Source organism: Cloeon dipterum, chromosome 1 (assembly GCF_949628265.1).
Source record: "Cloeon dipterum chromosome 1, ieCloDipt1.1, whole genome shotgun sequence".
Taxonomy (NCBI): domain Eukaryota; kingdom Metazoa; phylum Arthropoda; class Insecta; order Ephemeroptera; family Baetidae; genus Cloeon; species Cloeon dipterum.
In genome coordinates this window covers 6211806-6238348 of record NC_088786.1, presented here as the reverse complement: position 1 = coordinate 6238348, position 26543 = coordinate 6211806, and the positions used below count along the sequence as shown (strand labels likewise).

The window sequence follows — 26543 nt, the reverse complement described above, 5'->3', positions numbered from 1 at the left end:
ACTCAATTTATTTACGAAACCTGTCAGTAAGTCACCTAACTTTTTTAGTAATTTATGGATTTTTATTAACCCAGAATAAGCCGAAAAATACATAATTTAGAGATTATTTACAACTGAGACTTAAGAAAAAACAAACATAATTTATTAAATAATATATTTCCATGCTCTTCGTTTTGTTTTTTCCCCTCCAAGTCTCCAATGAATTTCCCTCATCCTATACAGGAGAATGGAGCTGATTCCTGTGCATGGGCAATATTACTACTAATGTCTTGTTTCAACAGATCTGCAATTGTCAAATGACGGCAATTTAAAAATATATATAGTCAAAGATAATATACCAAACACCAAACCTGCAAATTTTACAATCATATCCATTTATCAAGATTGAATAAATTATCGGGATTAATTCTATCACAATTATTTTCGCAATTTTATTCATAATGAATGCAGATAAGTTCAGATCGCAGAGAACACTCAAAATGCAAATTTGTTCCTGCGTTAGTGATGCGTGAAGCATTCGTCCGTGTGCGTAAGGGAATAACGCAGATCATCAGATTGGTGCGCGTGATTGAGAAGCAAAATCATGTGAGGCGGAAATATAACTACCTTGGCGCAGCAACAACTGGTTTATTTGTATACAGATCTCAGTCAGCTATAACGAGTTCATCAGCATCTCGGGTTGCATACTCATGCACCTCTCACTCAGCGCAGTCAGCAAGAAAACATAATATTTTTTCTATTTCTATTTCTATTATGGATCCGCTCGTGCAACACAATTGCCGAGTGCGCATGAATAATTCACCAGCTTGTTGAATAATTTTGCATGCTGGGCGTAATTGTACGGCGTCTCTTGTGCGTGGCGCAAATTACAGGGCTGTTGCCCCGGGTCAGTTACTACTTTATTGATTTTCGCCTGCTCTCGATTGAGGCCTGCCGGGCGGCACTTAGTCGCTGTCTTGTTAACACAGACCGTGCGCCGATAATTCCAACTCTGCCGTCAAGTTTACGATCATTTGAGCGTTACGAAAAAATGAAAGGCGTTATACGTTTACCGAAAATCCTAAAATATTAACTATGATGATTTATTACAGCCTATGGGAACTACATTCACTGCACAATTTTTATCCACGTTCCGTTCGAAAGGATTTATTTGTCAATTAGAAAATAGAATCTTAATATTTAAAAATGTTGAGTCTAAAAAAATAAAAAAAATAAGTCCGTGGGTTAAAAATTGAAATGAAATTACTATAAAATTCAAGATAAATTACAATTATAAGTATAAAATTTTTTGAAAAATTAATTAGGATATAAAAAATGTATTGACAAGCTCACTAGTTTCGATTAGAAATTTTAAATAATGCTTAAACCAAATTCTAAAGATAAAGCTCAAGCCAAAATTGATAAAGGTAGCTTTAAATTTTATTAGAAAAGTGAAAGAATGGCGAGGACTGTCTGCCTACTTGAAATAACAACAAAGAGTTTTCCCAAAAGTGTCATCAGAGTTCACCAATTGTATGATGCGCAGATATGGACCATGGGTTTTAGCGCAATTAAACAGCTGGAAAAGCACCAGTTTTGTGTTTTCCGCATTTTTCTGAATTTATCCCCGAACAGGTCACATTTCGCACCAAAAATTTTTGGAAAATTACGATTAGTGTTTGAGCTTTCGGTTTTTTTGTGAAAGCAGTTTATTTTGTACTGATTTGGTAAAAATACCTGTCTGTGGTAAATGTCCCCTCAAATTCACCAGTTACATAAACCCTAAGTGTTCGAAGCCGCCAACAGATGGCGCCACCGTAGACTTTCGATTTTAATGCACTTCCGCTGCGATTTCAGACTCAATCTAGCTACTGTGCATTCTTCAATTAATTTGCTATTTTTTGACGCGCTGAAAACCAAAATCGGTTCTGCCAATTGCCGTAGAATCGTGAAAAACTTTTTTTTTTGAAATAAAAAAATATTTTCCGGCGAATGGCTGAACCGATTTTGGTTTTCAGCACGTCAAAAAAAAGCAAATTAATTAAAAAAAGCAAAATAGCTAGATTGAGTCTGAAATCGCAGCGCAAATGCCTTAAAATCTATTAAAACAAAATTTTTTAAGAAAGTCTGTAGTTGCGCCATCTGTTGGCGGCTTTAATAACTAAGGGTTTATGCAACTGGTCAATTCAGTAAGGAGGCTGTGCTCATCACTTGATTAGCATGCAAGCTTTGGAGTCGATTTTCTCGCAAATTTAAACGGAAACCTGGCAAAAATTAAGCTTAAATTTGAGCTGCTCTCAGTTTACAGAGAGCATATCAGACAAAAAGGATTTTTCACCCTTTATCTGTAAAGCTTAACTTTAATTATATTAGTACCAAAAGGCCATCTTTTGAACAAAGAAAATTAATAAAACGAAAAATACGATCATGTTCTTACATAACTAAGAAATTAAAAAACTTAATTTTGCTGCCCTGTATATTTTCCCTAATATGTACTATTTAATCGGAGCATCAGTTAGAATTACAAACATACATTAACATTAACGATTTACGATATATTGTCAGTCAAGTCTCAAGAAGAAAACGCGGCGTAATTAAAGCGTTAGAACAACGTCCGTTTGAGATCTAGCGTCAGGCCGTTGGTGTTTCGCATTAACAACAGCGCTCGACGGGTCGTTGGAGCCGAGTCCCGAGTCGTTTGACGCCATCGACGATGACACGCCGCCGTTCGAAGCCATCTCGCTGGTCGAATTCAGCATTTCTTCCATTGCCAGCTCGCCCTTTTTCTCGCCGCCGCCGCCACCACCGCCGCCGCCGTCGACGTCCATTTGCATTTTGATGCTGCAACAATAAAAAGAGAGCACCGAGAGAGCGTAGATGAATATTTATACAGCTTTTCGCCAGATTTTCCAGCTGCATTTTTTGCTGCACCACCGCACGACCCATTTATCTCGAGCGCAAAAATAAAAACGCGATTCGTCAGCTGGGAAAAGTCTCCGCTTGCTTGATGCAAATTTATAAATGCTATATGGCGATGATGATGATGCATGGCTCGTTTCTTTAAAGGGGAAATGATATATGAATCTATTTAGAGTAATGGGTTTTATTCAATCTTGTTAAAACAAAAATGAGGGCACTGTAAGAAAAAACTGCTGGATTGACTAAATTTTATTTAATAGAGAGGAAATTCCTGGGTTCATTTCACCGGAACAGCAATTTTTTGGCTCTTACTGCAAGTTAAATTTTTAAATTCATGATATACGGAGTAATCAACTAATTAATTTAGGGCATTTATTAAGAACCGCTTTAAATTTTTTTCAAAAACGTTTTTTTCCTTAATCGTGATATCTTTTGTAAACAGACGAAAGAATTCGGTTGATTGGGTGTTTAGTTTTCAATTTTTGTTTTAATTCAACAAATAAATTTGATTAACAAAACATATTTAATTTATATTTTAACTATCTCACCATTTATCCGTCTTCTGTTTAGAAGTTTATATTATAATTTTGTTTCTCAATTTCTGTATTAAACATTCTTTGAAAAATCAAAACTTAAAAATGCATTTGATTCCTTGTATTTTTATACAAAAATTATTTGAAATGTTGTTTTAAAAAATTAAAAATGTATACTAGTTAAAAGTTGTTAGTTCTCTATATTTTATTAACTAAGAAATTGTCTAAAATATTAAAGTTTAACTTCCTTGAAACTAAACCTTGATGATTTTTAAGTGATCGCAAAATTTATCATTTTAAATTTGTTAGCAAAATTCGTTTGGAGGACTTATTATAATGTTAGAAAATATTTCCTCAAAGGGAAAAATACTCCAACAATATTTTGTGGCAGGAGAATTTCGTTAAATGCCAGATTTCTTGTTTTTAAAAACATTTCAAGTCTTACAATGGCTTCTATAATTTCCAACCTTATAAAAATTATAAAATTTATTTCCTGTTACATTATGAAATTCATCAAGGATTATAATATTGAAAAAAAATGACAGGTTGAGATCAAGTAGGTGCAAAGTCATCTCTTTAGGCACTTTCTTATCGGCGAAAGGGCTTTATATGGAAGCAGCTATAGAGGGTGCGGTGCGATTAACGCGCGAAAATCACTGAAAAAGGACGAAGATGGCGTCGTCGGATAACCGCGTCAATGGCTGACTTTATCTGCGGGCGCACGCCAGAGAAAAAGAGAAAGAAAACGAGCTGTGGCGCTACTTACCGCACGCTCAGGGCTAATTTGGCCATATCTCTGATCGGCGCCTCGACGCTTAGGTAGAGCAGCAGCGCCACGCCGAAGGTAACCACCGTATCGCCCATCGTTTTCAATATCTGCGCAATGAATGGCTCCATTAATTTCCTGAACCGAACACCGCGCGCGTGCAGATTCATCTCATCTGCCCGCAGCGATGAATTGGATTTTATTTTTATATAAATTTACATTCACTAGACTAGGTAATGCCTGTCAATAACTCTTTTTATTCTGTTTTCATATGAAAATGTTTGCTTTGAATTAAAGCCAATTAATTGATTTATTTTAATAAACTCTGTAGGCAGCAAGTGCGATTTAAAACAATTTTTCACAAAACTTTTATAAGTAAAATTAATATGACATAAAAAAACTTTTATGAATTTTTCACTTCCAGAAATTTTTAAATTTCAAAATAATATTACTAGAATATTATTACCCCTTAACTGTATTTTAGTCCTTATAAAAACAGAAAAATTAATCATACACTCGGAGGTAACTGAAAATATGAAATTTATGTTAAATAATCAAGAAATAAAATAGATTTTTTTAACTTCTATTTCAAATGTATAATTTTGTTTAAAAAATCAACTTTCATTTCTATGTCTCATTTTGAGTAATGAGGTTAAACCCATTATTTAATTTAAAAAGCAAGTAGAGTCAAATACAATCTGCAATCTTTATTATTTAGAATTAAAATTTTCCGTTTTTTCAGGAGAGCTTATTTCATTATTTAATTTATTCGTCACACAACCTCGAATCAAAATTTCTTAAGGTATAGACATGAATTATTCTGGTTCGAGGTGAGATGTTTATTGGCTCACCATGATAAAAGTATTGTTGTAGGTGGCCTCCCTGGCCGAGCCGGCCGTGTACCACAGGATGACAACGTGCACGAGGAAGGCGCCGTAGCTCAGCTTGCTCAGGGGCACCAACGGCTTCCAGCTCAGCACTTTGCGCATAAACCCTTTTTTGGACAAAAATCTGATACTGAAATTTGCATTCTTGACGGCCAGCTTAGATTAAACCGATACAAAATATTTTTATTAGAAAAAGGAGGAATATATTATACGGAAAGGGCAGTACTATATAGTGAGACATATATGAATGGATATTTACATTATCAGTTTCTGGAATCAGTGCTGCACGATTTTTTAAATTAAAATATAGAAAATAGTAAACAAAATGTTAGCCTTAAACCAAATAATATTAAATTATAATGAAAAATATAATAAAATAAATGTAATAGCAATTTTTACATTTAATTAATTGAACATTAAAAATTCCAAGTTTAAAAAAATAATAAACAACTTAAAAATCATCACATGATACTAAATTAATTTTAGGCTAGTATACCTTAATTTGTAAATAACTCATAAGCTAAAACGTCTCAAAAATGTGGTGTAAAGTTATGTTACACAAATTAAAATTACTTAGAAGACAGTTAGTTTACTTTAATTACAAACTTTCATTAATAGAAATGATATCCCACTCACCAATTCTGCCCAGGGAAATTGCAAGGACGATGATTCCTAGTGCAAAGGCCCAAACAGGTCGGTGGAGGGCGCCGTAGAGTGCCCTGGCGGCCGGGGAGGCGGCCGCGGCGCCCTCGTTGCCGTAGAACAGCGCCGCCGAGAAGGTGGTGGCCAGCGCCATCGCGAATCCAATTAGCAGCAGAGGCAAGGAGTTGGCCTTTGACAATGCATTAGTCTTTCTCTAGTTAGTGCGATAGGACTCATCGTCTACTTTGGACAATCTCGTCTGCCGCCTGCTCATGTAGATTAGTCCAATTTGCACGCCGATCAAGTAGGGGCTGCCGCGCACGTGGCTCTTCACGTACACCGCCGAGAAGTAAGGGTGCACCCGCGAGCCGCTCAAGAAACTTTAGGGAAAATGGAAATTTTTTCATTCATATAGATCATCTGAATTAAAAAATCGTAGCTTTGCAAAAATATTAATAAAGCAGGATGAGAGTGAAAGAAATTTAAACACGTATTTAGTAATTTGCGTATTTTAATTTAAAAATTCACGAATTTGGTTTGCTGTTTGTTCTCTATCTGTTTGCAAATATAAGTGTTGACAGATTTGTCGGAGGATAAAATTGACATGATTTCAAGCAGACTCAAAGAAATTTGTATACTAGAAATCAATCTTTACTTGTAGATTGTCATAACACAATGTTTTCAAAAATAAAGTTATTTTTATGGGTGTTTATCATCTACTCGTGGTGCAATTTCAAAATAAAAGGTTTGCTTTGGATTTCTCGCACCAAACAAGATCGAACCACCAGATTTCACGTCTTTTTAGGTCAAAGAAATCACTAGTGATATTTATGACTTCTAATTAAAATAAAGTGAGCTCAGGGCTTTGGAATTTTCAAATTTTGCTTTCAAGTTGTCCCAGTTACATGTGCGAACTTCTATACAAATTTAATAGAGTCAGTTTTTGAGAAATTCCATTTTAAAAATGAAAAAAATTGTGTTTTGCAAATTTTAGCAACATAAAACTTTGGGTTCTATCCATCAGAAACTCGAAAACTGCACATCACTAGACTCTTATTGACCTCTACTGACAAGTTTGAATGGTGATTACCCTCCACCAGTTTCCACTTTCATCCCCTCTGCTTTAATTTTTTGTTTAAATTAAAACGAAGTAGCCTTAGCTAAAATGTCAATTAGAAACGTATCTTTGAGATCAAAAATTAATGTAAATTTCAGTTTCTGTAAAGCATTTATATTTTCTAAATTAATCATGAAATTTTATTTTGCCAAGAAATGTAAAGCCGTACGTAAAAAATTATATCGTTTTTTTTTAAATTAAAAGAAATAACATAAAGAAAAAGACGAATATTTAGCTCAACCAAAAACTTACTCAAGGAAAAAGAGCAGCATAGCGTCTGTGTCTCGGACCCAAATAGTGAGGAATGGAGCAAGGATGGAGACGATGGTGAGAGCGGCCAGCAGCGCTTTTCCAATCCTCGGCCTGCGGTGTACCAGCAGTACCAGCGGCGCACACACGACGAACATGTGCATGTCGCACGGAATGTACCAACCCTGCTCTATACACTGATAAAAAAGGTGCAGAGTTCAAAAATTTGATAACTATAGTCTTTTTTAAAATTAAATCTAGCGTATGGAAAATTGTTTTAAAACAATAATCATTTTTAACAATTTGATAAAATTTCTTAGAATAATGAAAAATTTGCTAACCGATCGCTCGACGTGGAGGTAGTTGTTGAGGTAGAGCGCGTTGAGCCACCAGTTGTCGCGGCAGTATTCGCTCTCGGGCACCACGGTAACCGGCCACAGCGGCCCCGAGCCCATTTTCGGCAGCACCGACATGTAGAACAGGATTGTCAGCATGTACGCAGGGGTTAATCTGTGGATTTTGTAGCTTACTTAGTTTTAATAAGAGCGTAGGAGGGTGCGCAGAAATCCGCTGGAGAGACACACACTCCGGAGGGATTTTCCAAGTGAGTGATTAGTGATTACGGCCCCTCCGTTTAGTCGCCCAGGGCAAAAGAGCAAACACAACACAATATGTGTGTATAATGATTATATGTAAGGATCTGACATGTAGACAGTTGAGAGAGTTTAATTTAAATTCGCTGAACATTAGAAATTGATGGATTTTTATTTAAATTGGTGTGCTATCTCAAAAAACGATTTTTAAAAAAAATATAAAAAAGGTTTATGGCAAATTGATTCTCTCTCAAAGTTCTAATTTCTTCTTTTGATAGCTTGGGGATTGACAAGGCTGGTATTATTTTATGTTCTTTCAGAAGTAAGCGTTTTTGAATGAACGCCAAATTTGGGGCTGTCATACTGGGCTGTTATCTTTTGACGTTTTTTTTCGCCAAAATAAAGGACTATCTAATTTTTCAATGTTTTTTATGCTTTCAGTTAATTCAGCTTCATATGGTTTTTCAAGACATTATTCTAGCCTAATTAGCACTGTTTACTGTTGAAATTGAGCATTTTAAGGTGAAGACACAACTATGAAATTTTAATTTTGCCACATAGATCCACATTACACAGGATTGATACTGAAAAATCTTGGAAAATCCTTCTTTCCAATGCGTGAACTCATCCATTAGGATGCAGTGGAAGCCAAAATTGACCTAAGATTTTTGAGAAAAGCGGCTGCAAATGTCTCTTTGAATGATGAGGACTGTCTCCTTACTTGAATTCTTATTTTATTTCACAACAAATAGTTTCCTTAAAAGTTTTATTACGCTGTTTGACAGACCTCGACGAGATGAATCAAAATCTGACAAGAAAATGTGGTCAAGCGCTGTTAGTTTTTAATACAATTTGAAATTTTACAGTAGCAATTTAAGTCCTCTTTTGACTATTCCAAATTTTAGAACAAATTGTGCATCGATCAACTGCTTATTACATCCAATAATTCAAATAATTTTCAATTGTTGCCCTATACAGATTCCCTTTCAGGTGCTAGATAAGTCAAAAGCCCTTAAACTCGTAGGCACAGCAAGGAATAAAATCAATAATTCTTGTTCAAAATTAGACAGCAGACAAATAACAGCTTCGTATCAATAATTTTCCCTTTGGGGCCGTAAATAAAGAACAATCATCCAATACCTGGCAGAATTTTCCTATAGCATAAATCAGCCGAGACAATTGGCAATATTAGAGTTGTCGAAAAGGCAACAACTTTCTCCGCTTTCCGGCGTGGCACCCTGGCCTAGTGCGTGCGTTTGGCCTTGATCTGCAACGGGGGCCTCCATTATGCACAACAATATTCCGTTTTGACAGGTATGTGCGAGTGCGAGGGCCCGGCTGATTGTTGAATAATTCAGCGGTGCGCGGGTGATTTACGCCCGGCCGACTGAGCTCGCTCGTCGGCGGCATTTTTACGATCGCCCATCCGAAATTAAATTATTTGGCCGCAACCACCTGCTTTTTGTTCGGGCTATAAATGCATTAACCTTGCCCGGCCGGCGCACACCCACCCGCCCGCCCGCTGTGAAAACCGCTTGCCAAACGCGCCTTTTTCGCCGCCCTCCGGCCTCTGTCGGCGCGCCGCCTCAGTCAGAAACAAAACTATGCAATTTGGCCGACATCCAGCTTCCACGGATGCCTACAATATTGATCCCGGGCCCGATTGAGAGAAAGAGCTGCGAGAGGTGCAGCAGCCAACATTATTTTTTAGCTTGTTTACCCCTGCACTGATTGAGATGCTGCAAAATAAATATGAAAAAGGCTGCGAAATCTAGACGGTTCAATATTTTTTTTTTTATTAATTTTGAATGAATTCTTACAATTCTTACTTCTGAAAAACAAATTGGGAGCTCAAAATCAACGTTTTCGAATATCAAACTGAAATTTGTTGAACCACGTTTACTCAATTTTAACTAAAATTTAATGCTATATAGGTTTGTACAAGAGTAAAAAGTTGAGCCCTAAGATTCGAGTTATTCTTGGTTATCCACATAATAAATTGTAATTTAAAATTTATTACGGATATAAAATAAAAATTTAAGCTTGGGACTTGTTCATATTGGAACTTTTTCATATTTGCGAACAGCCATATTGGCTAATGCTACACCAAAGAAAACCAATCTTTATCTATGTCATCTGAAATTGTTTTTTTAAAATTAGTCTAATTGGAAACAGGGTGACGATCGTCTATTTGCAAAATGTCAATTTCAATTTGAAAATAATGCTTTAGAATTAAGCTTTAAAAACGGTTTTAAATAAAAAAGCAAATCAAGTTTTTTTTAAGAAAAAAAAAATTAATAATTAATATTTATGATTGAAGAAAAACCAGAGAGTAATAAATAAATAGTTAGAGAAGGCTTCCCAAAATTTTTAGCGCTCGCTGCTGCCTATTTGTAGCTGTGAAGAGACAAATAAATCTAAACCTTGTCAAGGTCACGGCGTTGTTTATAGACCTATCCTTGCCACTTTAAAAGAGCTGGTACAGAGGTTGCTTAGCCAAGGAGCAAGCAAGTGGTTTTTTTTAATTTTTGCGTTCAGTGTGGTTCAGACTAGCCGGGATTCCTGACTGCTTTTCAAGGATGTATATAAACACTCCTTAAACGGCGAACAAATCGCGGAGAGTGGAAATCCGCTCTGTTCAGAACGCAAAAAAATGGTACTGAACTCTTACTGTGTTTATTTTAATCGAATAATAATAATAACAATCATATAATTTGAACATTGTCTCTTCATTAGATGCAAGGTAGACTTGGTTTACTATGTCTATATGGGGGCAGTGCTCAATTTATTTTTCTAATTATTTGCATGAAATCAAAATATCAATAAACAAAAATAAATTAATGGAATTTATTTAATTAAAATATATCTAACATCTATTTTAAATATCAAATATAATAAAATGAAATTTATACGTTTAATAAATGTCAACTTAATAAAAATATTATTATTTTTTTTTCTTAATTTTATAATGAAAATAATTAATAATGTGTAGTTATTATATAATTGTTAACAATACTACATACAAATTTATATGTATATTCTGCAACAAAATTGACTCACCTGAGGTACCTGAAGAGATAGAGCGGCCAAACGGACACTTTGACCCCGCTGATCGGCCTCCTGAGCGCCTTCAGAAGGCCCACAGTGAGAAGAAAACCTGCCAGAAAGAAAAACGTGTCGACGACGAGATCGCCGTGCAGAATCGGCATGTACTGCAGCTGGCTGAACGACTGGAAAATCAGCAGAAAGGGAGAGAATTGATTATTCCACTCAAGAGAAAAGAAAAAATAGAATCCCGACAACTGCACCTGTTCCTGGAATGAAGGGTTTTTGACGGGACCGGCCGTGGTGAAGCCCACTTTGTGACAAGCGATCACCAGTAAAATGGAAAAGAGCCGGATGCCGAACAGGAAATTCAGATCGGTGTCGCTCTCCTTCTCCATGTTCGACAGCCCCATGAAGTTTTTCCGCGCAGACCAACACAGCAAAATCTGCTTCCACAACGAACACACTGGAAATTTTTACATAAAATATACATATCTACTTTATTTCATTTTTGATTATAGGAATAAAAAAAGTTATTTCCTTAAAAAGATTGAAATTGTGAAATCAAGAAACTCGCAGACAAAAATTACATCAAAGTATATCAGTGTTTTTTTAAAATAATCTGAAATTAAGAGACAAAAATAGACTATTTTAGTTAAAAGATTTAGATTTCTAATAGCAAAATTATTTGTGGCCGCAAATATTCAAAAAAAAGTTTCAGAAGAAAATGACATGTGCAGATTTAACTAAAAAAATCAAAGACACTTAATAAATAATATGTAATTAATAATTTGTAACAAACTGAAGATTATATCAAAAATCAAATCAAATTTATTTATAGATTTTCATCATTTTTGGTCCAAAATATATTAATCCCCAGGAATCTAGTAGCTGGGAAGTTTTTTAATTGGTCAAATACCTTCAACTTCTGTACATTTTTACTGTTTTTATTAAAACGATAATCATACCTTTTAAATCCCCTTTTTTATGTCCATAATCGAGAATAGTGCCAGCTGTCACAGTTCCAGTTAAAATCCCAATGACAGCACTGCAAAAATGACAACTCCTAATATCTGAATTAATGAGTTTTAAAAATATTTACAAAAATAAAACATCCAGGTAGGAAACTTCAAAGTTTTGTTTCGTCTGGCACAGTTTTTCTGGCACTTCTACTCTCAGTGTTGCGTTCATTGTAGCCGTGATTGTTGAGTAAACGTCTAGCATTGCTCTCTGAACGTCCAAACTCGTGCACCACTTTGGCACGCAAACCGCCAACTTGATGGCATCGCGGGAAAATCTCCATCTTTCACCCCGATTCTGGTACATAAATATAAGATTTTATTTATTTTAATCGCTTAATAATATGGATTGACATTTATCAAAATAAAAATCATGATTTGTTAAGTTTTTTTTTAAAATTTAGTCTTGTACTCAGAGGTTACTGTTAAGCTATTATTACATCATATTAAAAGTAGACATGTGGGTAATTATTTATTTTAAAAAATAGTTTAACATAAAGTAGAGTTTGTTCATCACTACGAGCCTTGTGTTTGAAAATTTTAATTAGTAAATGTAAGTTAAAATTTTAAAAATATTAAATTTAATAAAAAATAATTTTTAATATAGTAAAATAAAATATGTTATTAACAAAATATTTAAAGTAAAATGTTAAACAACAATTAACTATTACTATTAAAAGTTAGCAAAATTTTTAATTCAGCGTTGTTTCATTTTGCACGATTTGGCTTGATTAAAAACCTGAATTTGGTCCCAGGCGTTGGTGTAAGGGTCAGGCACGCGGTGGGCGTAATGCACCGGCCTTGACTTCTGCTGCTCTTTGCTCGCGGGACTCGCGGGGCCGAGCAGGTTGAGCGTGGCTAGACAGTATCGGCCGCGCACGTGGCCAGTGTCAACAGAGAGGCACTCGTCGAAGTCGCCCAGATTGTAAACGTTACCTTCGAGCACGCCGGAAGGAAAGTTGGCAGACGAATCCAGCACTGCAATGAGAAAATGGCATATTCTCTTTTCTCTTTTTGCAGCGAAAATTGTGATGTATGTACTGAGGAAATAAGGAAAGAGATTTATTTGACTCTGGCAAACTGACGCAGCTCGCGAATATTAAACACACCCGAAATAACAGACTAAAACTCCCAAAAATACCAATATTTTAAACAAATGCCTTTTCATCCAGAGAAAAGAGTAAAGGGTTATACTAGCTTTGAAATGTAAGACGAATATTTTTTAATTCTTAATATGCCAGTGTTCAATCAAATTAATTTTTACTGGGTATATAGAGCAACTTCTCGTAGCTCAAATGGGGAATTTCTTAAAATTGGATAAATGTACTAAAAAGATTCTGAAAAATAAATATTTACTTTATTTACCTTAAACATATGATATGCAAATTTGTACAGAGCTAAAATTTTGTCAGGTTCAAGTTTTTTCTGGGAAAATGGGCTCAAAATTTTTCATGTCAACGAGTGGTGATAGTAAATTAATTATTAAAAATCACGATTCAAATTTCATAAAAAGCGGAATTTGGCTAAAAATTCGCACACCGTTGGATAGATTGTGACGAGAGAATTTGAAATCAAGCAAAAAATCATTGTTCAACCGCTACCATACTTTAAGCAAAGTTTTACAGACAATTTGTGAAAAATCTGCTAAAAGGTTTGCATGCTAATCAAGCGCCAAGCACATTCTCCCTATTGCAATTCATGATTTATTTTAACAGAAGCGAAATTTAAATTCACTATCGCGACGGGAGAGATTGAAATCAAGGCAAAAAAAATCATTGACAAAAACCGTTTTAATTTTTCGAGATATTTCTTAAAATCTGAAATTTGACTGTTCCTCAGTTCTGATTTCATATTGAGATAATCTGTTACACACCTCAATGAACTGCTTGCTATAGACAGCAATGCTAATATTTTTAATTGTTGGTCTGTAAATAAAGCTCTATACTTTGATAAAGAAACTGATATAGTAAGATAGTGCTTATTTGTTTTACCGTTTTACCTTAAAAAATTTCAAAAAGAAATGTTACAACGAAACTATTTTGTTATTTGGTTAGATTTTAACCAATTAAAAATTCATTAAAAACAAACTAGAATAAAAAAACTAATTTACTTACTTTTTACAGCCCAGTATGTAGCATTTTTTATGCTTTTTACGAGCAGGTTGGCGTGGTTCCTGCACTCTGCTTCAGCGGATCCATCCCTCAGGCGCTCGTACACCCGAACGGTCGACCAGAAATCCTGGGCAGACACAAATTCACAGGTTAATCCACACGCGAATAGAGCAGCAAAAAGGAGACGAGTCTTTTCCGCTGTCATAATTGCAAAAAACTATTCTCGCTTGCTTCCGACGACTCGGACCCCTCTACCGCTCAAATCAAATCGAATACAAATCAATCTGATATTGCATTAAAGTATTGAATTTCCTAACCAGCGGCAGGCAATGTGCAAAATGAGATACGCCAATAGGAGCAGTAATAAATACGAGTGCAGCTGTGACCTCCGGCGCGGCGCAATATTTGTGAGAAAACTTTTACATATATCCTATTTACGTCTCTCTCCGTCGTCGCCGCCGCGTGCCATTACGCAGCGCACAGCATAATGAACAAAAAAGGAACGAATAGAGGCACACACACATAATTCCGACGAGAGAGCAGCTTTTTATGACGTGCAAACGGCAAATAATAACAACTCTTTTCTCGTCTCACTTGGATCGTAAAAAGTGCGTCACTGATAAGATTGAAATTGAATCGACTCTCCTGGCGACACGACGCCTAGGGATTCTAATCGATTGACTCTTTCAAACTTTGTGTAAGCTCCCCTATGGAAATAGAGCCAATATATAAATATTTTTTGCCTTCCAATTTTCCGTCTTAATCTAGCTCTTCTATTGAACAAAATTGAAACTGATTTTAATTTTGTAAAAATTGCCTTAGTTGAAAAATTCAAAATGCTGAAGAGAGAAACTAATTCATGTAATTTTTAATTTTTTTTTAAGGAACGGTTTTCAGAAATTGTTTGCTTGATTTTAATCCCTCTCGTCGCGATCTATCCAACGGTGTGCGAATGTTATGATCTAAATTTTCCTTTTGGTGAAAAAAATCGTGATTTTCATTAAAGAGACAGTACTCGCCGCTTGATTAGTTTATTTGTATTCAAATTTATTGTTAAGGAGCCGATTTTTTCTTCATTAGAATCGACCTTTTTAACGCTCAAAAATAAATATATATTTTATGAGTCAGATGATAACGTCAGATGATATCTTTTGCTGAAATAAATCACCGCTTGATTAAATGATTTGCATCAAAAGTTAGGAGCCGATTTTTTTCAGAATTTTCAACGGCAACTCAGGAAATGTTTAGCTTTTATAAAATTTTCAGAGAGAATATTTAATAATATTTCTCATGTAATTTTTCAGTGCTCAAAGCTTTGTCAGAAAAGAAAAAAGTCAGTTGAGCACAAGCCTTTTGCTCGTTGACCCAATTGCAGCGCATAAAACGGACGGGGACGCATGCATGGATTTCCATTTTGCAGGATTAAAATGCGCGGTGAACGCGGTAATTGGATTATGCAATCAGCGGGAAGCTGAAGGAGTGCATCGGAAAGAAAAGAGTACGTCCGTTTTCAATCTCTCCCTCTCGACGAATTAATCAGCACACTATGGGAGCCACCGCAGCCGCGATAATTGCGAAGCAGCCGCGGGAAATAAATAAATCGCGTGGCGAATGAGTGGAATGAACGAGATTGCACACACTACGCGCGAGCTTAAATATATTCAGCGCGCGCTCATTCAATCTCGCGGCTGCACCTACACCGATCGCTGAGCTCTTTTAATATAATCCTCGCACTCACTCGTTCCAACAACTTCTTTTATATGCTCAACATAACATTCAAACGCATACAGAAACTAGATCAGAAAAATAAACTTCTTGATGAAAAGGAAACTTAAAACCACGCTGTTTTATGCATATTTTTTATGGCCATGGGGAAACTAGAGTTAGGGAATTTATTTAATAGATACTACTGTGAGTTTTAGACTGTCGACAATTTTATCTGAGCTTTCAACCGTCAAAGAAAGATAAAAAGAACGCAAGTCGTGCGATTTTTATCCGTTTGAACTACAATTAAAGCGTCTAAAAATATTTTACAATCATTTAAAAGGACTTGAAGTTATAAAAGTGAATACAAATATTTATGTAAGGAAATCCAACATTTTTACATTCAACAGCCAGTTTCAGTACTTCTTATCAGACATATTTTTTAGCTTTGGATTCGTTACAGTCACAAAAGCCATAGGAGAAATTTCCAGTCCAAGGTTTTTTTTATTTGTTAGAAATTTAACATAAACATATTATTTAATTCAGGTTTGCAGGAGAGCCAAAAATTTCATTTTTTCCAAAATGAAAACGTTTTTAGGGTTTTTTCAAATTTCATTCTTAAGAAAAATTAAGTTAAAATTGTTTCCCAAGCTTCATCATGCCTTTTATCAACTCTGTTAAGTAATCAAATTCAAAGTTTTATCTAAAATAAGGAATAATTGCTAGGATTGTACTCGACATTAAATTCGGTAGCTTTCTTATCAGCATGAATACAAAGGAGATCACAATGTTTTCAGAATTTTGTTTGTTAATTTGTACCTCATTTTAAACTAAAGCTCTTTGATATCGACGAATATATAGCAATTGTTATTTAATTTACTCTTCTTGACAGAAAATGCTCATCTCTGTATATTTATTCTACGTAACTTAATAAATTAATAGTTATCTATAAATTGATATAATTTCCTTATTTCCCATATTAATTTAAACTTTCCTTTCATTAAAATTATATTAAATACATTGTTTTTATTACTAAATTTAAAAATTAGTATAAAACATATACATAATAAAATAAAACATAAATTAATATTTTAAAAAAATGATTATTAAATAGCAATACAAATATGACTTTAAATGAGAGAAAAATTTTAAAATTTAAACTGTTTCAATACTTTAAAAACTGTTACTTGCAAATGCGATCTCTTGCTGAACTGAGCAAGCTAGTCATCAAAATATTAATACCCCCTGCAAATTGCCAACTTTTCCTGAAGTTTCATCACCATTTTTTTATTTTTAATCTTGTAATCCCCTGCTCCGTCATTGAAAAAATGTTTGTAAGAAAATTGAAACCGCATACTTTATTAAAAGTGACGAACGCAGCCACTTAATCGAATAAATTAATCTGGTGTGCGTGGGAGCGAAGGCAAAGCCGCAAACAAAACGATTTTTTGCAATTCGTCGTTTCTCGTGCGTTCACGACGAAAGGAGAAAATTTAAAAGCACGAGCGGGGTCGATAATTAATTCCGCATTCAAAATCAGCGTGATGGAATATTTCGGCGGCGTAATTAAATTCGGCCGGGCACGCCGCTCTCTGCCAAAACCGAATTATTATTTCACGAGAAATTTGTGACGTCCCGCGCCCGCCGAGCAGAGCAGAGCAGAGCCGTTGGCGTAACGAGTCAAATTCATTCCAGCAGGCCGATGACATAATTGCCATTGTTTGAGGCAAGTGAAAGGCCCGCTCAGTCAGTCAGTCAGAGTGTGTGTTGACATTTAATTTGAACTCCCCCGAATTGTAATTATTACATATTATTATTCGTGTGTGTCAGCAAAAGCTAGACGCCACGCGGATTATTCGAGTACGCGTTATTTTAACCGAGAACCGTGATACGTCACGTGTCCCGCCGCGACACAAGAGGAAAGTGCTGTGTGTGTACATGATTTTCGGCGATAAAGTCACGAGATTACACACTGCTCGATGACCTGATTTGCATATGCGTAAATCCCGAGTGTGTGTGTGTGTGTGTGTGTGTGTGTGTATGTGTGTGAGCAGCAAAAGCGCTCAATGTCAATGCGTGAGCCGGCCTATCACGCCCTTTTCTGACGGAGGCACGCAAAAAGTTAACGCTGCATGGGATTCTGTTGTTTGCACTCGAGATGGTCTCATTTGATGAGAGAAAAAGCTGTTTCGCTCGTGAGGGAATTCGACATCATTTCGATTTCATGAGAATGTCACTACTATTTTTTACGAAAGCCCCAAAATTGTTATGTAAACATAAAATCTCGAATTATAAATTTTAATGAATTTAATATAGGGCTAAAGGGAAAAATTTCAGCAGAAACGATGTGGAAAGGCACTTTTAAAAGCAGTTCTTTCCAGGGTTATTTTTCCTGTGAAAAAATAACGGGAAAGGTTCAACTGTCCAAAAAAATGTTTCTTTGCCATAAAAATCCACAAAAATGTTAATTTAATTTCTTACACCCGCATAGAAATTAGTTTGAATCAACCTCTAGTTTAAATTTGAGGTGTTAAATAGGAAAGTTTAATCTTTGGATTGAATTAGATTTTTATGCAAGTTTTAAAACCTTCTAACGTGCAATGCGTTGTTGTCATTTTCATTCGAAATTAAATATGTCGCATTTTTAATATGAACCATGGAAAGTTTTTTAATTCAGTTTGTTGCAATTCATTCATTAACTAACTGCTCTTCCCAATTTTTTGTGTTTATTTACCAAACTATTTAAAAGTAACATTTCAATCATATTCACACGGTGTGAAACAGTTCTTCACGTGGATATGACGCAACAAACTAGCATGAATAACGCCCGGCGGTGATGAATAATTGTTCAATTATAAACACCGGGTGTTAAATAGTCCGATCATGACGCAGAAAAAAACCGGAATCTGCCGGCAAAGAGGATATGCAGACACGCACTTTTCCATTTTTTTCTCTGAAGCTTGACAACAACTGTATACATGCAATGCGATGGGATTTCCGAGATTGTGTGTGCTTTGGTTTTAATCTGTCGCGTCTGACATGCAGTTTGCATATAAAACAAGTGGACTCGCTGGTTATAACCGCAATTGTTTGTGTCTTTTTTATTATCATTATTCCTAGCACACGCAATTTCATTTCTTAATTCGTATTTCGCCATGCAATAATACATACATTTCTGTTTAGCAATATACAATGGATTTTTTTCCTAGCGTACATTAAAGGCAAAATTATTTTTTCTTGATGATTCAATTAAAACACAATAATTGATAATGATAAGTTGTTGATTTTTTTTAAAAAAATGATTGAGAATTGCTGTGTGATAATTGATATAATACTTTGTTCAACTTCTGCTTTAAATTTAAATTTGTCATGTTGACTGTAATAAAACGTATGCCAGAAAATATATTCAACTAAATCACATCGAAAATAAATAAATAAATAATTTATTGTAATTTCCTCAGTTTAAGAGGGTTGTAATCTCCATACAATAATCGATGGAAGTGATTGTAAAAATAGGAATTCATGTGCTTCATTACGCTATAAAGCTTAAATAATTGTTGAGATAACAAATATGATATCATCTTATTCGAGTCGAAATAATAGCAGCGTGAGTCAGTTGAAATAATCTTTTCACCTGTCTCAGAAAAGATCCATATATGGAGTTATAAGAGCAACGTTTGTCTACAACCTGCTCCCATCAGCACTTTTCACTGCCACCGTAGGAACTTATGTTAAATTTTGAATTAGATGAAAATTAATCTTTCTCACAGTCTATTAGAATCTACTAGAAATTTCACCGATCTGATTTACGCAAATCCAGCAAAACTTAATTTCTCCGATTTTGATTTAGGGAATTTAATTGTGATGATCCCAGTTACTTTACCCTGTCAGTTAATAATCAGAGCTGCATTTGGAAGAATGAGTTGAACAGCAAAGCCACATTAGCTAAATTTAAATTTAATTTTTTATAATTAACCCCTTCAGATTTGGTTACACTGGATTTTTTAATATTTTTCCTATGACTATATAAGTGTGTATCAATCTTATGACGCTGAAATAAATAATTCTTAATTTTGACGTATGTACATCACTTCAATTCAACAAGAAGATTGATAAAGTTAGCTGGCATGTAAAAATAGAAGCTTGAATGGCTCAATACGTCATCGCATCTTGACCATTTTTCCTGATAGCATTCTGCTGTTTATCTTCCAGACTGAACAAAAAAGCGTGAATCAGTTAAGGCTCATCTAATCTTCGAATATTTTTCATTGATTTGTGATTGCCAAATTCGCAGCCAGTCTATTAAAGCAGTGTTGAAGGATCTATTGAGAAGCACTGATTGGGAGAAGATGAGGCCCAGGAACGTCTTGATTTTTTGCCTTTTATTTGCAGTTTTCAATATTGAAACTGTAATTGGAGCTCCATCTGCTCAATGCTCCGCAGACATTCTAGCTTACCAAATTGGACTCGGTACACTCACACCATGGGCACTAAAAAGTATGTATTCAATTTTTTTCTGACGTTAATTTTACTCAGTAAATGAGTTTTAAGAATTGCAATAAATAAAAAATATCTGCTAGTTTCATAATACAAAATTTTAATCACATTTTGTCATATATTTTATCTCCACTTTAGTGTTCGATTCGTCATCAAAGCTGCCGCCCGACGGTCTTCTGCAAGGCTCGTTCCTATTTCAGTTAGGCAACTTTGACGAGTGTCTATCTGTAAAAGGGCCTTTGAACAGCGACAACGAGCCCAGATTCACAGGAAAATACTGTCGAGTTCAACTCGGATTCAAAACGTCGGATAAAATGGATGCAAAGTCTCATATGCTTTTCACTCAAATGAAATTAGCTTATGACAAAATCACCTCGAGAATGAACCAAACCGAATGGACTGGACTGGTCAATAGTCCTCGTCCTCAAGTAAATTTACTATACATTTAAAGAGTATTTGCTAAGAAAATAATTTTCAGGTTGGATTAATTCCGGGCGTATCGATTCTTGCCCAGTGGGCTGTGTGCGCTCCGTCATCCTGCACTGCGGATGGCGTTAAAGTAGTGGCAGATTTCAATCTCCAGCAATTTTTTTCAGCTTTAAACTTCGATGTTGAAACTTTTGTAATTGAACAATCTTGCCATTATGAGGATGACGGAAAACAAGACTTGGACACCGGCTCCTGGGCGTTTATGTAATTACCAAAATTCTTTTAATATTCAAATTTCAATAAATTGTCATGTTCTATAGTATTTTCTTCCTCGTTTTGACAGTGTGCATGGCATATGCAACGATTTGTGACTACGTTTGGCCACGGGAAGGTATTAAAAAATAAAATTTGTTGCTAAAATAGGATTGCATAATAATTTTGTTTAAGATTTACACATTGCTGTGCGGTCATTTTCATTGAGGAGCAATTTACGAAATCTGTTCACTCTGCCCGAAACTGTTGCACCTGGTCACCTAACCTGTCTCCATGGAATTAGGGTTTTCAGTACCTGGTGGATCATCCTCATGCATGTTTACTCTACCAATTTATTTCTGCCGCATATCAACCTTGGGATGCTTGCTGATAAGGTGAATTATTTGCCAAGTTGAAATGGAATTTAATTTTTTTTTTTACTAATAATCTGACAGTATCTGTACGAATGGTCAATGGCACCTTTATACAACGGTTCATTGGCTGTGGATACCTTTTTCTTCCTGAGCGGTTTGTTGACTGTGTACATGGTTTTGGTAGATCAGAAGAAAGGACGACCTTTTAATGTTTTCAAATATATCATCTACAGATATTTGAGGTAAATTTATTACAGTGTTTTTTTAATAAACAAGAACTGATTTTGAACCAGACTCACCCTCCCGATGGCAGTGGTGATTTTCTTCCTGTCAACTTTGTACGGACGGATAGGAGCTACTCCTCTGTGGGATTTAATTATTGATCCCCATACCAAAATTTGCGCAGACTACTGGTGGGTCTCTTTGCTGTATTTCACCAACTTCTACAAGCCTTTGGAGACAACGGTAGATATTAATTAATAATAAGTAATTATAACTTAAAAAGACCATAAAGATCTTAAAAGAAACCAAAAAATCTATTTCCAAAATTTAAATTAAAAATTACTAAAAACACATTGTATTCTATTAATCATTTCTTTCTTTTTCTATTTTATGATTGTCAAAACTATTTTCTAATTTAATTTGGAAGGTAAGCTGAGTTCATATGAGAGTATTTTAGCAATATATTGATTTAAGTTAATATTCATGTATTTAAAAAGTGCATGGGACAAGCTTGGTATTTGATGGTGGACATGCAGCTTGCCGTGGTGGCCCCAATTGTCATTTATCCACTACTCAAGTGGCCGAAAATTGGTCTTGGACTCGTTGGAGCTCTCACTTTGGGCTCAATGGCCGTGTCGTTTGGCCTCACGTTTGCTTATAACTTGGAGTGGGCTCTGTCATTAATAGTGCCGTAAGGGGAAAATATAAACAAAATAAAAATTATACTTAAATAATTATTCTTACAGTGCAGAGACTACTGGTAATTTCTTCGAACTGATCTACACAAATCCAGCAGCCCGAGCAGCGCCGTATTTGTGTGGAATGGCCCTGGCCTACATGCTCGCGAATAAAATCACGTTCAAACTGCCAAAATGGGGTGTAGCACTCGATTGGATTTTGAATACAGCCGGCTGCCTGGCCATTATTTATTCAATCATGATCGTTTACGACAGAAACTTTGTCTACGACAACCTGGAAGCTGCTTTCTACGCTGGACTTCACAGATTCGCATGGGCTGTTGGTTTGAGTTGGATCGTTTGGGCCTGTGTCAATGGATATGGCGGTAAAACAATTGGAAAAATTATTGTGCAAGGAGTTTAATTTTAATTTTTAGGTCCTGTGGATTCTATTTTGTCTTGGAAATATTTCTTGCCCTTGAGCAAACTCAGCTACTGCGCTTTCTTGGTGCACATAGACATTATGTTTTACCACACAGCCCTTATCAGGACGAATACGTACTTCTCCAATTTTGAGATCGTAAGTTTAAATTTAATTCTTAATCTCTTATAAAATTTTTTGCGTCTACAGGTGTTTGAATTTTTTGGGAATTTAATAATGATGATCCCAGCGACGATGTGGCTTTACCTTGCTGTCGACGCTCCTTGTCAGACGATTATTAGAGCGGCATTTGGAAAACGTAAGACACGCGCAGTCAAATTAATTTTAAAAATTACACCAATTAATTTAATTTTAGCTAATCGAACCATCGCTCCCAAGGATACAGGAGATCAAAATGGGATGAAACATGAAGAAAAAGAGCATGAAGAAGCAGAGCCAATTCCAGAAATGAAGGCAGAGGAGTTGGAGGAAATTAAAAGCAGTTAATTAAATTTGAAATAAAATTTGAAGTGGATTTCCTTGTCTTTCTTTTCTTGAGACATCAATTTTGTGAAAATTGGGCTTATCTCGTATTTTGTTTTATCAAGCAATTAATTATCTTTTCATATCGATTACAAAGACTGTGAAGAGCACATTTGAGGGTCACATTAGGCCAAGATGGGGCGAAGGAGCATCTTGTTTCTTCTCCTTTTAGCGGTTTCAACCTTTAGCTCAGTTAATGGCGCCCCTTCTGCTCAATGCTACGCTGACATTTTGGCTTACCAAATAGGACTCGGCACACTTGAATCATGGGCACTCAAAAGTAAACAATTGTTTATAGATTTATTTTTACGTATTAAAATGAAAATTTCAGTGCTCGATTCGTCATCAAAGTTACCCCCCGAGGGCATTCTCCAAGGGTCCTTCCTGTTCCAGCTGGGCAACTTTGACGAGTGCCTCTCAGTAAAAGGGCCTTTGAACAGCGACAACGAGCCCAGGTTCAACGGAAAATACTGCCGAGTGCAGCTGGGATTCAAGGCAACGAATAAAACTGATCCAAAGTCTCAGCTACTTTTCACCCAAATGAAATTAGCCTACGACAAAATCTCGAATGGCATCAGCTTCAAGGATACCATTGGAATGATTAAAAGTCTTGAGCCGCAAGTACTTTTTTTAAATTAAAATATGTAAAACTTTTCTCAATAAAGGAGATTTTTTAGACTGGATTACTTCCCGACGCGACGATTCTTGCCCAGTGGGCTGTGTGCGCTCCGTCTTCCTGCACCGCTGATGGCGTTAAAATAGTCGCTGATTTCAATCTTAGGCAATTTTTTTCTGCCTTTAATCTGGATATCGACACTGCGGTAATTGAGGGATCCTGCCAGTTTGAAGGAGATGGAAAACAAGATTTGGACACAGGCTCTTGGGCTTTCGTGTAATTACCAAAATATTTCATTGAAATAATTATTGTCCTTCAATTAAAATTTTAGAATCTTCTTTTTGACTTTGACACTCGCCATGGTATTTGCTACGATTTTCGACTACGTTTGGCCTAAAGGAGAAGGTTACACAGATAGATTTTATATTTAATAAGAAATTTAAATTTCGTGATTTTTTTTTTAGATTTGCACGTAGCCGTGCAGGCATTTTCGCTGAGAACAAATTTGCGGAATTTGTACACGCTGCCGAAAAGTGCTGCACCTGGCCAGCTGACCTGCCTGCATGGAATCAGGGTTTTTAGTACTTGGTGGATTATCCTCATCCATTGCTTCACGTCGTACGTTTTTCTTCCTCACATCAACGCTCGGATGGCCATTGAAACAGTAAATTTTGAATTCTTTTGTTAAAGTGTTTAATTTAATTTATTTTAGTATTTGTTTCAATGGTCCATGGCCCCTTTATACAACGCATCGTTGGCCGTAGACACATTTTTCTTCCTAAGTGGGTTGCTAACTGTTTACTTAGTCTTGTTGGATCAGAAAAAAGGTCGCTCCTTCAATTTTTTCAAATTTATTCTCTACAGATATTTGAGGTAAATTTAAATCCAAACATTTTATAAATTTTTAATTGTTTCATTAATTTAGAATTTCTCTGCCACTGGCCGCAATGATTTTTTATCTTGCAACACTGCACAAAAGGGCAGGAGTGGCTCCCATGTGGGACCTGTGCATTGAGCCCCAGAGCCAAATTTGCGGAGACTACTGGTGGGTGTCCCTACTTTACTTTGCTAATTTCTACAAACCAGCAGAAACTATGGTGAACTATAATTTTATTATTAATTAAAATTAATATAATTAATTTCTATTTTTGTCAAAGTGCATGGCGCAAGCTTGGTACTTAATGGTGGAGATGCAGCTGGCCGTGCTGACCCCTATTGTTATTTATCCACTGCTCAAGTGGCCGATAATCGGTCTTGGAATCATTGGGGCTCTCACTTTGGGCTCCATTGCCATGACGTTTGGACTGACTTTGGTCTACAATTTTCCCTGGACTGTGACTCTCATCCCGTAAGAAAATATTAAACAAAACAAAGCTGATTTAATTTATAATTTAATCCGATAAAGAGTTGAATCTACTGCAGATTTCGGACAGTTAATATCAGCAAATCCGGCGGCTCGAGCAGCGCCGTATTTATGCGGGATGGCACTGGCCTACGTCCTTGCGAATAAAATCACGTTCAAATTACCGAAATGGGGTGTGGTGCTTGAATGGATCTTAAACTCAGCAGCTTGTTTAGCTATTGTCTACTCCATCATGATCGTAAACAATAAAAACTTCGTCTACGATAACCTGGAAGCTGCTTTCTACGCTTCGCTTCACAGATTCGGATGGGCTGTTGGTTTGAGTTGGATCGTTTGGGCCTGTGTCAATGGATATGGCGGTAAAAAAGCTGGGAAAATTATTATAATGAAGTTAAATTTAAGTTTTTAGGTCCGGTGAACTCTATTTTGTCTTGGAAATATTTCCTGCCTCTCAGCAAACTCAGTTACTGTGCTTTCCTGGTGCATATTGATGAAATTTTTTACCACATAGCGCTAAATCGGACTGAAACGTTCTTTTCAATTTTTGAAATAGTATTGAAATTGAATAATTTTGGTATCATTTTGATAAAAATTTCTTGTAGGTTTTCGAGTTTTTCGGAACTTTGATTATGATGATTCCAGCGACGATGTGGCTTTACTTGGCCGTTGATGCTCCATGCCAAACGATTATAAGAGTTGCATTTGGAAAAGGTGTGGGATTGTTTGTTTTTTAATTTAACTTATAATCTTGATTTTGTTCATAGCTAATCGCTCTGCAGCTGGCACGCAAAGTAAAGATAAATTAGAGGAAGAAAAAGAGGAAGAACCAACTCCAGAAAAGAAAGCAGAAGAATCACAAGATATTAAGAGCGATAATTAACGAATTTGTTATAATTTGATTATCTCTATAATCAACTAGTGGTGATTTCATGATGTTTGTTTAAATTTTTTCGTCAATGAGATTGGATGATTTATTTTAGATAAGCTCAATAAATTGGAATTATAAAAGAGCCTATAAAACCCGTTTTTAATAAAAGCGATTAAATTTTTTTAATATTTACATCGTGGGCTATTTTAAGCCTATCATTTTTAGCTCAGGCACAACTTGATTCGTAAGAAATTATGCTTTATTTTAATAGATTATTTTTTTAAATAACGCTTTTAAAAATATTTCAAAATTAAAAATTTACAATATGATCGGTATAGTTTAGAAAAACAGCCCATTTTGAAAACAAATAAAATAGTTATATATAGCGTTATACCAAAAAGTCGGTTATATGTTTAGAACCTACATTGAGATGTACTTTTTAAGTTAAGCTCTAATTTCACTGGCAAAAGGGGAGCAGGATTTAGCCAGATCAACTTTGTTATTTATTTAAAGTGTAATGCTCTACAAGTTTCAATACATCTATGCAAAATATAAATTTTTGAAATGTCATTTGCCTACTTTTGAAAACAAAATGCAAAAATGTATCGACGCTTGACTTGCTTCTTGAGATCTCAATTTTTCTCTCAAGCTTTGTCAATATTTTCAGATCGGAAAAAACGGACGGTTAAATTCATAAATATTGTTACCTTAAATTTT

At 35.5% G+C, this 26543-nt stretch overlaps 3 protein-coding genes across 4 annotated transcripts in view; 2 read left to right on the top strand and 1 right to left on the bottom strand.

Moving 5' to 3' along the window:
* Nucleotides 1-2127: 2127 nt before the first annotated feature.
* LOC135948285 (nose resistant to fluoxetine protein 6-like) overlaps nucleotides 2128-26543 on the bottom strand; it is a 41290-nt gene continuing 16874 nt past the window's right edge. Inside the window, exons 1-13 of one of the 2 annotated variants that reach the window (XM_065497493.1) lie at nucleotides 13864-14149; nucleotides 12489-12727; nucleotides 11833-12047; nucleotides 11699-11778; nucleotides 10994-11196; nucleotides 10746-10915; nucleotides 7434-7602; nucleotides 7096-7289; nucleotides 5971-6106; nucleotides 5721-5916; nucleotides 5049-5191; nucleotides 4198-4307; nucleotides 2128-2820 (exon numbers count right to left, since the gene is read on the bottom strand). In XM_065497493.1, coding sequence (XP_065353565.1) covers nucleotides 2574-2820; nucleotides 4198-4307; nucleotides 5049-5191; nucleotides 5721-5916; nucleotides 5971-6106; nucleotides 7096-7289; nucleotides 7434-7602; nucleotides 10746-10915; nucleotides 10994-11196; nucleotides 11699-11778; nucleotides 11833-12047; nucleotides 12489-12727; nucleotides 13864-14065 — 2304 coding nt within the window. In that variant the 5' untranslated portion in view covers nucleotides 14066-14149 and the 3' untranslated portion in view covers nucleotides 2128-2573. Of the gene's footprint in view, nucleotides 2821-4197; nucleotides 4308-5048; nucleotides 5192-5720; nucleotides 5917-5970; nucleotides 6107-7095; nucleotides 7290-7433; nucleotides 7603-10745; nucleotides 10916-10993; nucleotides 11197-11698; nucleotides 11779-11832; nucleotides 12048-12488; nucleotides 12728-13863; nucleotides 14150-26543 lie in introns of those variants that run through there. The other variant, XM_065497494.1, reaches the window with a different exon arrangement.
* LOC135948065 (nose resistant to fluoxetine protein 6-like) lies at nucleotides 20048-22961 on the top strand. The gene is made up of 12 exons (XM_065497134.1): nucleotides 20048-20051; nucleotides 20200-20489; nucleotides 20540-20754; nucleotides 20811-20881; nucleotides 20938-21137; nucleotides 21198-21358; nucleotides 21410-21581; nucleotides 21836-22029; nucleotides 22085-22401; nucleotides 22453-22595; nucleotides 22647-22755; nucleotides 22813-22961. The coding sequence occupies exons 1-12, from the start codon at nucleotides 20048-20050 to the stop codon at nucleotides 22941-22943; spliced, it is 2007 nt and encodes a 668-aa protein (XP_065353206.1). The 3' UTR covers nucleotides 22944-22961.
* Nucleotides 23084-25970, top strand: LOC135944813 (nose resistant to fluoxetine protein 6-like). Its single transcript, XM_065492045.1, has 12 exons — nucleotides 23084-23259; nucleotides 23311-23600; nucleotides 23657-23871; nucleotides 23927-24000; nucleotides 24060-24259; nucleotides 24308-24468; nucleotides 24521-24692; nucleotides 24753-24943; nucleotides 25001-25317; nucleotides 25368-25510; nucleotides 25561-25669; nucleotides 25723-25970. Exons 1-12 carry the CDS (start codon nucleotides 23115-23117, stop codon nucleotides 25836-25838), a joined length of 2133 nt encoding a protein of 710 aa, XP_065348117.1. The 5' UTR covers nucleotides 23084-23114; the 3' UTR covers nucleotides 25839-25970.